General features: G+C 46.5%; 1 protein-coding gene across 1 annotated transcript in view; it reads left to right on the top strand.

Annotated features, from left to right (window-relative positions):
- KIRREL3 (kin of IRRE like 3 (Drosophila)) overlaps positions 1 to 14,056 on the top strand; it is a 420,743-nt gene that overhangs the window by 180,619 nt on the left and 226,068 nt on the right. Inside the window, exon 5 of the mRNA XM_019509067.1 lies at positions 5,454 to 5,604. Coding sequence (XP_019364612.1) covers positions 5,454 to 5,604 — 151 coding nt within the window. The remainder of the gene's footprint in view (positions 1 to 5,453; positions 5,605 to 14,056) is intronic.

Here is a 14,056-nt window from a genome sequence, read left to right as displayed (position 1 = left end):
TTAGGTGATTTCTCTCTCTCTCTCTCTCTCTGTCTCTGTCTTTCTCTCTTTCACAAATGTGCAAGCATGTGCACACGCACACACACACTATCCAGTGATGTGATTGCAAATCAATGGCAGATGACAGAACAAGGAGCAAGTTGCAGCAAGGGGAGTTTAGGTTAGATATTAGGAAGAATTTTCTCAGTAGGAGGGTAGTAACATACTGGAGCAGGTTACCCAGAGAGGTGGTGGAAACTCCATCCTTGGAGGTTTTCAAAACCCAGCTTGGCAAAGCTTTGGCTGGGATGATCTAGTTGGAGATGGTCCTGCTTTGAGTAGGGGGTTGGACTAGATGACCTCCTGAGGTCCCTTCCAACCCTAATTTTCTACAATTCTTTGATTCTATGATAGTTCAGCCCAGTCCTGACCTGAAGCACATGTTGCTAATTGTGCCAGAAGAGACTTTGGGTCTGGCATTAGTCCTGATTGGGCTAGATATCAGGCTTGTGCATTCAAGCATGTGATTATAGTTCTTGCACACTTACCCACTCCCTTACTTTCATGCTATGTCCAGTTTCCTGCCATGGGCTAGGCCTCCAGTACTGTCACATTGGGCCACTGAAGATCTCCAGATGGTGAGATCTAGAGCAAGGAGAGCATTCCAAAATGGACCTTGGTGCCCAGGAACCAAGATGTCACTATTGTGCATGATGGGAGACATCTGGAGCACTCATCCAAATGAAAAACATGCCATGGTAATCAAGATCCCCCCCAGGCAGGTAGCTCTGTCCCACCTCAGCACTATTGCCAGTTCCTTCCTTCTACCTCTGCACTAGCTGCCATCTCACCAAACGTGATAGCTCCCAGCCCTGTCTGAGACCCTAGGTGCAGCTACACAAGATGCTAACTGTGCAGTAGCTGAATAATACTGCACAGTAGCTCATCACAGCACCAACAATACTAATATGCTGTTGGGCAGTATTATAGGCTGCTGTGCAGTAGTGTCACTTAAAAGGTGCGTGCCAGCACTACTGTGCCGTAACTCTGTTTATTGCAAATGTATTTATTTCTTGATTATACAAGTACTAAATAAATGCACAGTAGTCACTGCACAGTAACTTCTCATGTAGACATGCCCACTGGGTCCTACAGTGGGTAAGAAAGAGCCCCAAAGATATCTATGCCCTCCAGAGAGGGAAGGAGGATAAACTTCCTTGGGTGTCTGATGTCCTCCAGCACAGCTCACAAGGGCCCAGGACAACCCAAACGAGACCAGAGGAAGGGTCCTAGTGAAGTCTCTCAGCCAGTGAGGCTAGGGAGCCATGGCCCAAGACCGGGGTGACTACTAGGGCACAGACTGCAGGGAAGGTGGTGGATGCCCTTGCCTGATGTAAGTGGAGAGTCCAAGACAAGAAGGAAGGCAGCAGAGGATGGACCAGGGGGAACATGCTGCCTGGAGTCTGTGGGAGAGAAGAAGTCTGAGGAGGTCCAGAAGCTAGTGGGATAAAGATGAAATGTGGAGAGGGATCCACAACAGCTGATGAAAGCAGGGCTTTGGTGCCACAGGGGAATGCAGTCCATAAACCTAAGTGGGAAGGTTAGAAGCAGGACCAGCCGCAGAGGAGTAGGGGAGAGACGTACCCATTTAAGCAGAGAATGGCAAGGTGAGGGCAACCTTGGACAGCTCTATCCCCAACGGATATTGCAAGGGGTTGGAAACACACTGATCTCCCTTACAGGGCATGACACACAAAACGTAACTTGATTTCAGCCCTGGAGTTAGTGCTGGAATCCCCCTGCCCCCGAACTCTTTTCCGTCCACCTGGCTTCTCACACCAAGTAACCAGCCTTGTCCTGCAGGCCTTCTGGCTGCTGTCTCAGAGTCCCAGATCCAATTTTCATAGGCCACATGCCCTTTCCCTTGTCACTGTCTGCTCTGCAGTTAATTTCTGCTTTGATTGCACCCATGCTCAAAGACATTTCATGTCTCCTGCTATCAGCAGGTTCTTAGCAAGGAGCCAATGTGCTGCTGAACACTGTGGGTGAGTTTAAATGCCCTACCTGCCAGCAGCAACTCTGTTTTGGCAAGAACAAATCCACCACCCACATTCCCTTTACACACCCTGCTCTCCCAGCCCCTGCAATATCACCTCCCCTGTTAGCGTGAACACGCTCTCTGTATTGCAGCAAGCCATGTGGAGGAGAGAAATATGAAGTCAAACTACCCTTGCATGCCCTCACCTCCCAGCATGCAGTGCAGCAGACAGCACTAATTAAAACTGAAAAAGACTGACCTCTCCCTATACCAGTTCGGGTGAAATTAATTAAAATCTAGGCCATTCACATGTAATCTTTTGTTGCTAACTCCAATCTCTCCAAACCCTTCTGTCTTCTGTGAGCTAGGTTGGTCCTTTCCCTGGGGAATCAAGGGTTAATCCCTCTCCATTTCCAACCAGCCAATAGCTGTTGGAGAGGAGGAATAACAATCTCTTTTTTTTAATATCTGTGTTTGTGTTTGTATTAATTCCAAAGCCAAGCACTCACACTGCATACAGACTGCAGATCCATCCCAAATGAGATGCTGCGACTTCCTGTGCATCTTAAGTAGGTGATGTGGAAAGGTCTCAGAGGAGGAGGCTTTGTCCCATCCACAGTGCATTCAGAAGGGATGGTTTCATACTACTCAGGGCCAGTGGGAACAGGGCAGTGTCTTCAATTATCTTAATTTAATCACAGCTCTCATGAGAATCCGTGTTCCATCTTCTATCTAAGCCCCAGTTCTTGGAGTCAGAAGCCCAGCAGAACAGGGCTGACTTGTGCTGTTACTGGGTTTGCAGAGCTACTGGAGGGGCATAAATCTGCCCTGCCTTGCAGAACATTTTTACTCAAAAACACAAGTCCCTTTCATAAATTCCTTCCTTTGTGTAATGACAGCATTGGGCTTTTTGAGGCGAGAATCATCAGCATCCAAGCAGTAAACATTTTTTCCCGAAACTTTTTTCAATTAAAAGTACACATGCAGCAGCAGTAAAGCATTTGAGAATAGGAACTGAGTTTGTTGCCTTTCTATTTAAAACAATTCCAGAATGCATTCTGGAAATTTTGACATGGCCAGTTGTAATATTTTCAACATGAAGCGTTTTGTTTTTTCAGCTTGAAACACCTTTCCATTTTGAAATATCTTTTCATTTGATTTTTAAACATTCTTACGTGGTTAAAAACCTGAAATCTAAACAAAGTGTCTTGATCAACCCAAAATGAAACTGTTGTCAGATTATGATTTGTTGGAAAGTTTTGGACTGATTTGTTTTCCATAACTCTTAAATCGCCAACATGGATATTAATATCTCATCAAGCTCTAATTACATACAAAGTACATCCCTATCCAGGCTCATTTGCTCTTCTTGTGGCCTCAGGTGTCCTTCGGGGTGCCCTAGGTGATGGTTATTCATTAGTATTAAGCTGCACTACTGATCTTTTCATTAACACTACAAGTTCAGTTCATAAGATAATACTCTTGGTGTAATATATTTACAATTTTTTAAGGCATTTGACTTGGGACTACATGATATTTTGATTAAGGAAAACAGAAGGATACAAAATTAACCTGCCAGACATTAAATGCATTAAATGACACTGTAAATAGGGTATCATGATCACATATGTGTGATTCTAGTGATGGACCAGTTTTTGATCCTGCACTCATGTTTTGTCAATGACCTGAAATACTCTGTCCACTTCTGGTGTCTACCATTCACAAAGGATGTTCCATTATCAACAAAAAGATTGAGATATGATTTGATCATGGTCTGTAAGCCCCAACTTGGATCTTCAGTCTAGGAGACCAAAATCCAATCGCTGGGTGAAACTAGGCAAATTCAGGCAAGAAATTAGGGACAAATTTTAGGGCATTTAACTATTAGAGTAACTGGCCAAGGGTTGGGGTAGATTCTCCACTGCTAGCAATGATAAAATCAAGAGTGGATGTTTTCCTGGCTCCAGTTCAAATAAGAATTACTTCTTATGAATGACTTCATAATGGCCTGCATTATGCCAGAGGTCAGAGTGGATGATCACAGTACTCTCTTCTGGCGTCATGATCTATTCAACTGTGAGGACAAATAACACTATAGCTGCTGCCCTCCACTTGGTGTTATAGGACAAAAAGCTAAACTCAACACTTTGGTTCTTCACTGACCTGCAGATCATGTCAGCATTTGCACCAGTGCACAGTGGGTGTGAAACACTAATAAATCTGAGTGGTTACAATTAACACCCATCATACACTGGTGCAAACATCTGCACAGCTAGCATTTGACAACCTTTGGCAAGGCAAGTCCTAGGCATATGGTTGCTCTGGGACATGGTGCTGTCATGCCATGGAAGCTGGTGGCCTCAACCCCATCCTTTCACATTAGCCCTTGCAGAACTCTTTATACTGCTCCTCAGTGATATCTTTAATATTCCCTCTCATTAGCATGCACTCCCTGTCTGATTGACCTAAAGTAAATGTGCAGAATGAAAGCAAACTCAATAATAATAATTAATTAACACAGATATTAATTCTCATTATGTCTGGTGAGGTAGTTGCTGCAGGGCAGCTCAGTCCCCCATGGAGAGTTCAAGAGGTGGGTTCACAAAGGGCTAATTCTCCAAAGGTTACAAAGTGAGTCATTGGGAAACCCAGAAGCAGAAGCCAGGAGACTTCAGGCCTGATTCTGATGAGAGATTTCATGCCCGCGGTGGATTTGGCTTCTCTGCTCAGTTCTCTGCTAGAAGCAGCAAACCACAAATATTCCTCCTCACCTTCACTCTGAGCAAACAGGGAAATGCATGGCAAGAATGGGTGACTTTATGCTTCTTCCCAGTCTCCCAGGTGCTGCAGATTTTGGGGGGAATCTTGTTACTCCTCATAGCAATGAGATGTGTCTTATCCTTGTGTTATTGCTGGCTTCTATGCAGAGCAGATGAGGAATGCAACTATATCAGCATGGCAGCTTTTCACACTCACTTTGCACAGGTGTAAAAGGCAGTGCTTGATTCCCTGCTAGCCCTCTCATGGCCTGCTCACAGGAAAACACCAGCACCCCCTTCTTGGGTTGGCAAGTGAAATCAATCTCCACAGAATTGTGATCCTCAGGTGTGCAGCACAGCAGAGTTTTAGAGAAGCAGATGAGAGTCAAGTACCCAAATCCCTTTGAAATTCACTGAATTTGCATCTAACTCCCACACGGCTACTTTGTGAACCATGAGAAGTGCAGTTCTATAGGCTGTTATTGAGTTTGCAAGCTCGTCAGGGCTTGGACTGATTGCCTCTGTGTTCGTACAGTCTAGTACAAAACCACTATTTTGGTGGATCCCTAGGCACAACTGTAGTAAGCATGATTAGTAAATAATATGGAAGAGAATGCCTCTTCCAAGGACTATTAATTGAATCTTACTTTCTTCCATCCCTACTTCTCCCCCCACAGACCCTCCTCCGCGATGGCAAAAGAGAAAGCATTGTGAGCACACTCTTTATTGCTCCATCTGACATTGAGAATGGAGAAAGCATTGTCTGTCGGGCCACTAACAAGGCCATTCCTACCGGAAAAGAGACCTCTGTCACCATCGACATACAGCGTGAGTAGATGTCATCTCTGCCTACTATTAACATTGCAGTGGCATGCGAATATCCACTCAGTGGCCGCATCCACACAAGATGCTGACTGCACAGTCGTTCCTGTGCTGTCTTTTGGTACTTGTACAAATAAGTACTAAATGACCATGCAGTAATCTGAGTTACTGCTCAGTAGCACCGATGAATAGCGTTTCTGTGACACTGGCTGTGCAGTAACGTCTCGTCATGGTTGCTGCCACATGACACTACTGTGCAGTAGTCTCGGGCTACTTTGCAGTCAGCATCTCCTGTAGATGTGGCCAGTGTGACTTGACTTAACCAAGGTTGGGAATGTTCCTGGACTTATTCAAACCACCAGCTTTGGAGCCAGGAAGGAATTTTGCCCCCCGGCAAATAGGCAGGGACCATTGGAGATGTTTTTCCTGCCTATTTAATGTGGAACATGGTCCATTTCCTAGGCTGTTCTGGGTGTATTTCACCTAACAAATTCCCTACCACTTCACAGGCTCAAGGCATTGATGGGGCCACTGGTCTCTGCTGCAGGACACTGCAGTTTTGAGGCTTTCTGTTTTTTGTAACAAACATCCTAGTTTGATACAGACTGTGAGGGTGCTTTGTGTCGTGGCATACAGGAGGAGCCAAACCAAGCCTTCTGTTGTACCCTCTCAGATTCAACATCTGTTCCATACTTGCATGTGATTGCAGGGGCAGGACTTGGTTTTCTAGCCCAGTCCTGCATGCCTGTGCTTAACCAGTCCTCTTATGGCAGCATTTGGCTATCGTTGGCCACCAGTGGTGGTACCAAGCCGGCCTGTTAGGATGGTGTCTACCAAGCAGGGGCTTGTCTGAGGCCACCCCCTTACAAACCAGTTCATTCTTCTGTAGCACAGCATGGTCAGGATTTGAATCAGCTACCTAGAGCTCTGTGTCTGAGTTTAAAGGGACTTCAAAGCAGCATCAGATTTGTCATCACCTGCTGTTGAGATCCTGTTAGTTTGGGAGAAAATTTCAGAGCTCAGGAAAATGTTTTAAAGGGAGGTGTGATATTCCCTGCCAGCACATGATCTAACCCACAATACAGAACTTCTGTAGACATATTAGTTCTTGCATTCAGACTCCCAGTGACAGTCCAGTCTAACATAATCTGTTTAGAGCTCAAGGTTTCCAGGTGCCTTAAGAGAACGAGGCTGCCCAAACTTTCCCAGAGAGCCACTGAGCAAAACTTTCCTTCCCTGGAAATTGAGATACATCTTGAATCCCACACTTGTTCCTTTTCAATATGTGTTGCCATAGGGCCTCTCCTGACCCTTCTCCAGCCCCACTTCATCTGCACACACAATTCCAGCAGCTGTATTTACCAACAATTTGCAATTGCCAGCTGCTTTCCTGAGTCCAATTAAGACTGGCTGAGCAAACTTGAGCACAGCATAAAATTCTGCATTTAAGACTTCCAGCTTTTCTGCCAGAGGATTAACAGGCTCTCAGGTCTCTTCGTAGCGTGTCCTGACAGAACCAGCAAGATAAAATGAGATAATGGCACGGGTTATTTCACAGCCGGCAAACAGTTACAACAGCTACGGACATACACACACACACACACACACACACACACACACACAGAACAACACAAAGCAAGAGACATCATTATACTGCACTGTACAGTACCAGGAAGACAACGTGAGCTGAATCGCTGAATCACTGGTGGAGTCTGTTTCAAAGGAGAAAGACCCAATAAAGAAGACCAATTTCTACTCTGAGCCATTAAATACACCATGCTGTGAAAGTAATAATAATAATATCCCATCCAGCTATTAAAAGAGTGTTGTTCTTAATAGGCTCTAATGAGGATATCAATTTACCAGTGCTGGATGGATGATGGAGGGATATAATAATACCGTGACATATTAACCAGCCTGTACTGGGCTGAATTTACCCCTAAAAGGAGACCTGGATCCAGGGTCTATGCATCTCTCAGGCATCACACGCAAAGCCTAAATCTGCACTGCCTTGCAGCTTGAGGGATGGATTTTCTGATCAGCTAAATTCATTCTGCATCGATCATGAATCACCCACAGATCACCCTGCGATAACTGCCCCTTTGGAGGGGGCATCTCTACTATTATGCAGCTGGGGAAGGCAGCATAACTAATCTAATCCCTGCTGCCCTCATGGCCTGAGCAGGAGAAGAGGGTGTAGCCAAACTCAGCTGTGCCTGTTCCCATGTGGAATTAACTGTGGGCCCCTGCCTGCTAGGGGCAAGTGACCAGGCTCCTGCAATCACAGCTGGGTCACCACAGTCACCACTGTCCTCTCAGGTGTAGCAGAGTCTGTGTTGTCACTGCCATCTGTCTGTATCTCACCTTCTGTCCACATGCTCACATGGCCCATGTCCTGGCAGCTCATGCACAAAGCAGGCATGAAATGCTGCCCAAACAGGAAGGTAGTGCTCCACACAGCTGCTTTGCACTAGCAGAAGTGGAGACACAGGATGAAGCATGACAGCATGGAGTCAAGCCTGACAGTACAGGGCTGGTTGCATGGTGCATGGGGCTCAGCGCAGGATTCTGTATCGAGATGGGGTGAGTGCAGACAATCAGCATGAGTCCTAACCTGAGGAGTAGGACTTCCTTAGGGGGCAACTTTCACCCAGTGGGGGATGAACGTATGAGGCTCTACTTCCAACAATAGCTCAGGTAGCAGGTACATACGCATTTTAATAACATGGTTTCAGTCATCAGCCTTTTATCTCTAAGCTGAAATTTTCCAGGTCTGATCTCTGCCAGATGGTGATCTTCTTTTCCCCTCCCCGGCAGCTTGAGCAAAAGAGGTGGTGCCCTTTTTGGAGCGAGGAGGTAGTAGAGTGCGTTCACAACCCCCCACTGCAGGAACAGGGGAATGTAGAGAAGGCTTTCTCGGAGCTGCTTCAGCAAACCCAAATGCCTGGGGCTCAAGAGCTAAAATTTGGCTTGGAGAGAAGCTGCACTAAAGAGAAGGATGATGAGGGATCCCAAAGACACAGCTCTTCATTTGAAGATAACAGGCTGGGCCTGATTCCCAGTTACAGAGCAGCTCACTTACACCCCATGGACAGCGTAAAGAGCCCTTACCACAAGTCTAATTTCACCTTCCTTAAGGATTCTTTGCACTGGCGGGGGAGGAGGATGCTTAGTGCCACTGAGAAGCAGGAGCTAGTCAGCCCATCCCACCCCAGTCTGAGCCCATGCTGCACTGTCATGCTGGCCCTGATGCAGAAAAGCACTTTCATAGGTAAGCAGCCCATTGACTGTGATGACGCCAGGATCAGAGCATGCAGCCACTTGAGAGATTAGACCTGTGCTGTCTGATGCCGTGGGCATTGACGTGTACAGCTGAAAGCATCATGGTCCTGCTGCATTCTTCAGCCTGAGACGAGTTGCAAGCAAGCCCTTGCTCCATTCGCTGCCATCCTGGGTGAGGGTCTGTGCTGTGTCCTTACCAGAACCTGCAGCTCTGGAACCAAGGGGCCAAGGTGACTTAAGTCATCTTTGCACTCTCCAGATCCTTGGCTGCTCTGGGGGCTGGAAAGGGAGCCAGCTTTCCAAAATAAAGACAGTCCTGGGAGCCTGTGTACCTTACAGTGACCTGCCCAGACAGCCCTGTCATCCTTGCACTGCCCAGAATCCTTCTACAGCCCACCTTTCCCTTCCTCAGCCCTGCTTCCAGCACGGCCGGCCTTGCAAGGGGTTCCTTTGAGGACAGCCTTATCGAGTGTTTTATAGTACCTGCACCGGAGGAGTCTTTCCTCCAACAGATATTGGACTTCCGTGGCCCCTTAATGCAGAGGTGAGCATCTCGCCCCCAGTGGGGAACAAAATATTCCAGGAGTCTAGATAAATCCTTCTGGCTTACAGAGGATCTCTTTTAACCCTAGAAAAATGTAAAGGGACAGACTTAAGAACCTTTATGTCAGAAAATGTCCCCATTGCATGCTGCTCATACAACCGTAGCTCTGCTTCTCATGTGGGCTCCACTGGGAGACTGTAGGTATTGCCTGGTTGCCCTGATTTCTGCACAGCACCGTGCAATCCCTGCAGTGATGGGCAGGGATTTCCTGATGAACATTTTTCTTTTGGCAATGCCAGTTTGTCAGAAGAAAAATGTTTTGCTTCAGTATGTCAATTGTGATGGAGTTTTATATGAGGAAAAAATGGACAGGAGCATTCTGAGAAGGTTGAAATGTTATATTTTGACCTTTTCAGAATGGAACATTTCAGTTTCCCATTTTGAAATGCCTTTTGATTTCAATATTTTTTATTTTATATTAGATTTTTTTTTAATTGAGAAGGGCTTGGATGTTTTGCTCCCAGGACCTCATTAAATGGGAAAATACCAGATTTATTGGGGATGGTTTATTTTAGAACAGGAAAAAACTATAAATCTGGGAATGTCTTGTTCAATGGAAAATCCAGCTCCTGCCCACTCCCAACATCACACCATATGTTGTTACGTGACAAGAACCATGGAGAAAGCAGAAAGAAGAACCGTTTTCAGAGATGGAGAGTTTGCACACATCGTCTACCAGACAGGAGGCAGAGGGAGTGGACCCCAGAGACGTGAGGCTAGGACCTCAGGAAACCTCAGCATAAAACTTTGTCCTTATATCCCAGGCTAGCTGGATTAATTTAATAGTAACCACAGACTGAAAGAAAACTCCTTTGAAATACTTTTCGAGATGGACAGCACTCAAATGTAAACGGTCCCGGGGTGGAGGCAGGAACCAGGGCAGTGGCAGGCCTGAGTGGGTAGAATAGTATAGTGCTGCCCCCTTTTGCAATATGTGCAGTGATGCCACAAAAACCAGTAAGGTGTGAGAGTGCTGAGCAGTTCTGCAGGCAGGGGAGGGGTCATCAGGGGTTGCAGCTTCAGCAAAGTCAGGCCCTCATAAAGCTGATGAGAGCTAGGTGCCAGTGTGGCAGGTCAGAGCCTGCATGCTCCACAAACCTCTCCCTGCTCTGCACAGCCCTCCACCCTCCACAGTAGCACAGTAGTTTGACCAACAAGTGTATTTTGTTGTATATCCAAAGCTATGTACCTCCTGTGCCCCATCCCTAATGCTGACTACTCCTTGATACCATGGCCAGTGAAGGCCGTGGAGAGCATGTGCAAGCTCTCATCCTCTTTTCTTCCCTGCTCACACCCAGGCCTGCCATGACCTTTATGTAGCCCAAGGGATTTGGCATGGGCTCTGAATAGTCCAGCCTGCCCTGCGTGTACCATGCCCAGTATCAGTTTCAATGCAGCTGCACAGAAGTCACTGCCCAGACCGAAAGACCCAGCTTTTCCAAATAATCACCGCAGTGAAGGAGGCCATCCCATGAAGCCACCACCCAAATACTCACTCAGCAAAGAAGTTATTTTCTTTTCCAGTTAAAAAACATCCTAAAAATTCTTCACAGTAAAAAAGTTGGGGGGAGGGTTCCTTCTCATCGCTCCCTGTCTAAAATTGGAAGGGAAAAATATCTTATTTCATTTGCTGGAGCGGAGGGTTTGCCTTCAAGAAATCTCATCAGGGCTCAGGATTGGTATGAGTTTAACCATGATCTGCAGTAAAATAGCTGAGTCATATGCCCCCTTTGAAAAAAAAAACAACAACCCAGAGTTTGTAATGGAAACGTTAAGTGACTCCAGCTGGAACATCTGTTCAATGTGATTTCTGTTCCACCAGCCACATCAAAGCTGGCCTCCAGTGAGTTATGCGCTGAACATCACAAGTGGGATTAAAATCATGTTTAATAGTTTGATATGCCATAAACTATTTATATTGCCAGAGACTAGTGGCTGTATGGAAATTCACATCCTGTAAGGGAGACTAGCAGAGTTATTGCTTATCCAAACCCAAAGCTTTCTCACGTGTGGCTGCTCATTTTAACACCTTTCTTTATGGGTCTAAAGGATTTTACTTTTTATTCTTTCTTAGGCGAAAGAACAGGCGGTAGAAGGAAAAGGATGAGAGTAGGGGATCAGCGACACCCAGTTCGGGGTGAGAACACTCTAACTGAGGTTGTCATATAGCCTCAGAGTGCCATAATATTTTAAGACCTCCCAATATGTTTATCCCCACAACCTATGTATGATAGGGCACTGGTGTCAACCACATTTTATAGTTTCCACTGGGAAAATGAGGCGCAAAGGCCAACCCCACAGAGATATTTAAGTGCCCAACTCCTTTTTAGGCACCTAATCCTTTCTGCTTTCAACAAAGGTAGGATTAGGAGGCTATGTGTATTTGCAAAACAAGGCCAAAGATTTGTAAATCAAGGCCAAGACTAGGGCCCAGGTTCATACCCTTATCAGTAGGAGCTATGTACCAAAATGCCTTTCAAATTTGGGCCAAATTCAGACGTCTTTATTCATAGAGAGTAAGTCAAGGAAATAGCCCTGGTTCTACTCCTTCCTGACTTATCATCCTAACTGCTGAACCATCTTTGTCTGGGGCAGGTTGGCATGGAAGTGAGAGTTGGTGATGGTGGGGCCCAAGGTGGCCATAGCTGTTAGGGCCTGTGGGATTTGCCCCTAGACCTCTTATACTTTGCAGGTAAAAAGCCAAAGCTGTGGCACCACCAGTCTAGGGGGGCCAAGCACCAGCCCCAGCTCAGCCAGCGCCTTCCCATGAGGTCCTCAGTGGGGGGTCAGATGACCTGTATGGACCAATGGGGGCCACAAGCTCCTGATTGGAGGGCTATAAAAACCTCCCAATTTCTGCAGGACTTGTCCCAGCATTAGTGTGGTTGGGGTTGCTGTTGTAGATGTGTTTTACACTTGTTTCTGTCTCGATCAGCTGCCTGCCCTGAGTATGACATTGGCTTGACATCCGGAAGCCTGGATGGGTACCTGGCTTTGACTTTGGCAATTTATGCTCTGGTAAACCTCTGATTCTGGTCCCAGTGTGAGCCACTAGGCATGATTCCCTATGCCTTGGTCAGCCCTTACAATTAATATTAGATGCTTTTAGTGCAGAAATTCCCCAAGTATTTTATGGGCATTAGTGTATTCACCTTCACAACCCCTTTGTCTTGTAATTATCCCCATTCTGCTGTGAGTGTACCCCATGGACTTGGTCCTTAAAGGATGCTTCAACAGAGGAAGTAGATCCTGAGAGGCTGTGTGTCTCCTATTCATCATAGCAGCTTCTTCCCAAAGACAGGCAGGAGACCTTGCAAAAAGTGGTCCTGGCTTGTTGCTCTTCTATCAACTCCACTCAGTGCAGGTGTTAATGTTAGGGTTCTTCCAGAAGGTGCTGTCAGGGGGCACCCTAAATATGAGAGACCCCATCCCAAGCAGACTAAGGTGCTCATATGAGCCTTCGGATGGAGTGGGAGCTATATTGTACTCTGTTGCATGTCCATAGTGACTCAGGATGGGATTCATAGATTCATAGATTTATAGATTAAGGGTCGGAAGGGACCTAGTAGATCTTCTAGCCCGACCCCCCGCCAGGGCGGGAGAACAACAAAAAACCCCAAAAAGAAGAAACGGGACTCAAATGAGTCCAGCCAGGTAGGCATCCAGCCTCTTCTTAAAGACCCCCAGGGTAGGGGCCAGCACCACTTCCCTTGGAAGTTGGTTCCAGCTCCTAGCCGCCCTAACTGTGAAGTAGTTTTTGCGGATGTCCAATCTATACCTCCTCTCCATCAACTTGTGCCCATTACTCCTTGTTATGCCAGCGGGCGCTAGGGGAAACAGCGTCTCCCCCAAACCCTTCTGGTCCCCCCTAGTGAGTCTATAGACTGTCACCAGGTCCCCCCTCAGCCTTCTCTTATGGAGGCTGAATAGGTTCAGGTCCTGCAGTCTCTCACTTTTCAGACTGAAGTAGGGGAGTCCAGCACAGCTTCCCTCCTATTACTCAACAGGAAGTTTCCATCCCCCCTGCCCTCGCACATCCACAAACACAGACATGGTCAATAGTGTCCATGCACTCACTTCCTCAGCAGCTGGCATCCCTGTGTAGGGAAGGAAGATCACACTCTGAGCTTTTGCTATGAGTAGTGTAGAGCTACTTGAATGGCACTGCAGAGGGCCTCAGCTCTTCTCTCTTACTTGGTCAGCTTCATAACTCCTTGCAAAGTACTACTTGATGTGAAAAAGGGTATAGGAATCTGCCCCATGCTTTGCTCTGGCTCTAGCTGTTGTTTATGTGGAAGCAGGAGAGAGATTATTTCCCTTAGCCCCAATTCCAAGCATGCCTTGAATTTGATCGTTTGGATTCTCCCTGCCAAGCCAGAATGAGGTAAATGGAGATCATGGCCCCAATTCTCAAAAGTACTTTAGCATGAGCCTAATTTTAAGTCATTGATGCTAATGGAGGTACTCAGATGTTTAAAGAGAGATACCTATCTTGCTTAATCAGGGCCCAGGTGGTAGTCTTGATTCTGATCATTCTAATGATGACCAGACAGATAAGGGGGGGGGGGGGGG

Source organism: Gavialis gangeticus, unplaced genomic scaffold (assembly GCF_001723915.1).
Source record: "Gavialis gangeticus isolate Ggan-Ray unplaced genomic scaffold, GavGan_comp1, whole genome shotgun sequence".
NCBI classification, from domain to species: Eukaryota; Metazoa; Chordata; order Crocodylia; family Gavialidae; genus Gavialis; species Gavialis gangeticus.
Note: the sequence above shows the minus strand (reverse complement) of the source record. Positions and strands in the feature narration are given on the sequence as shown.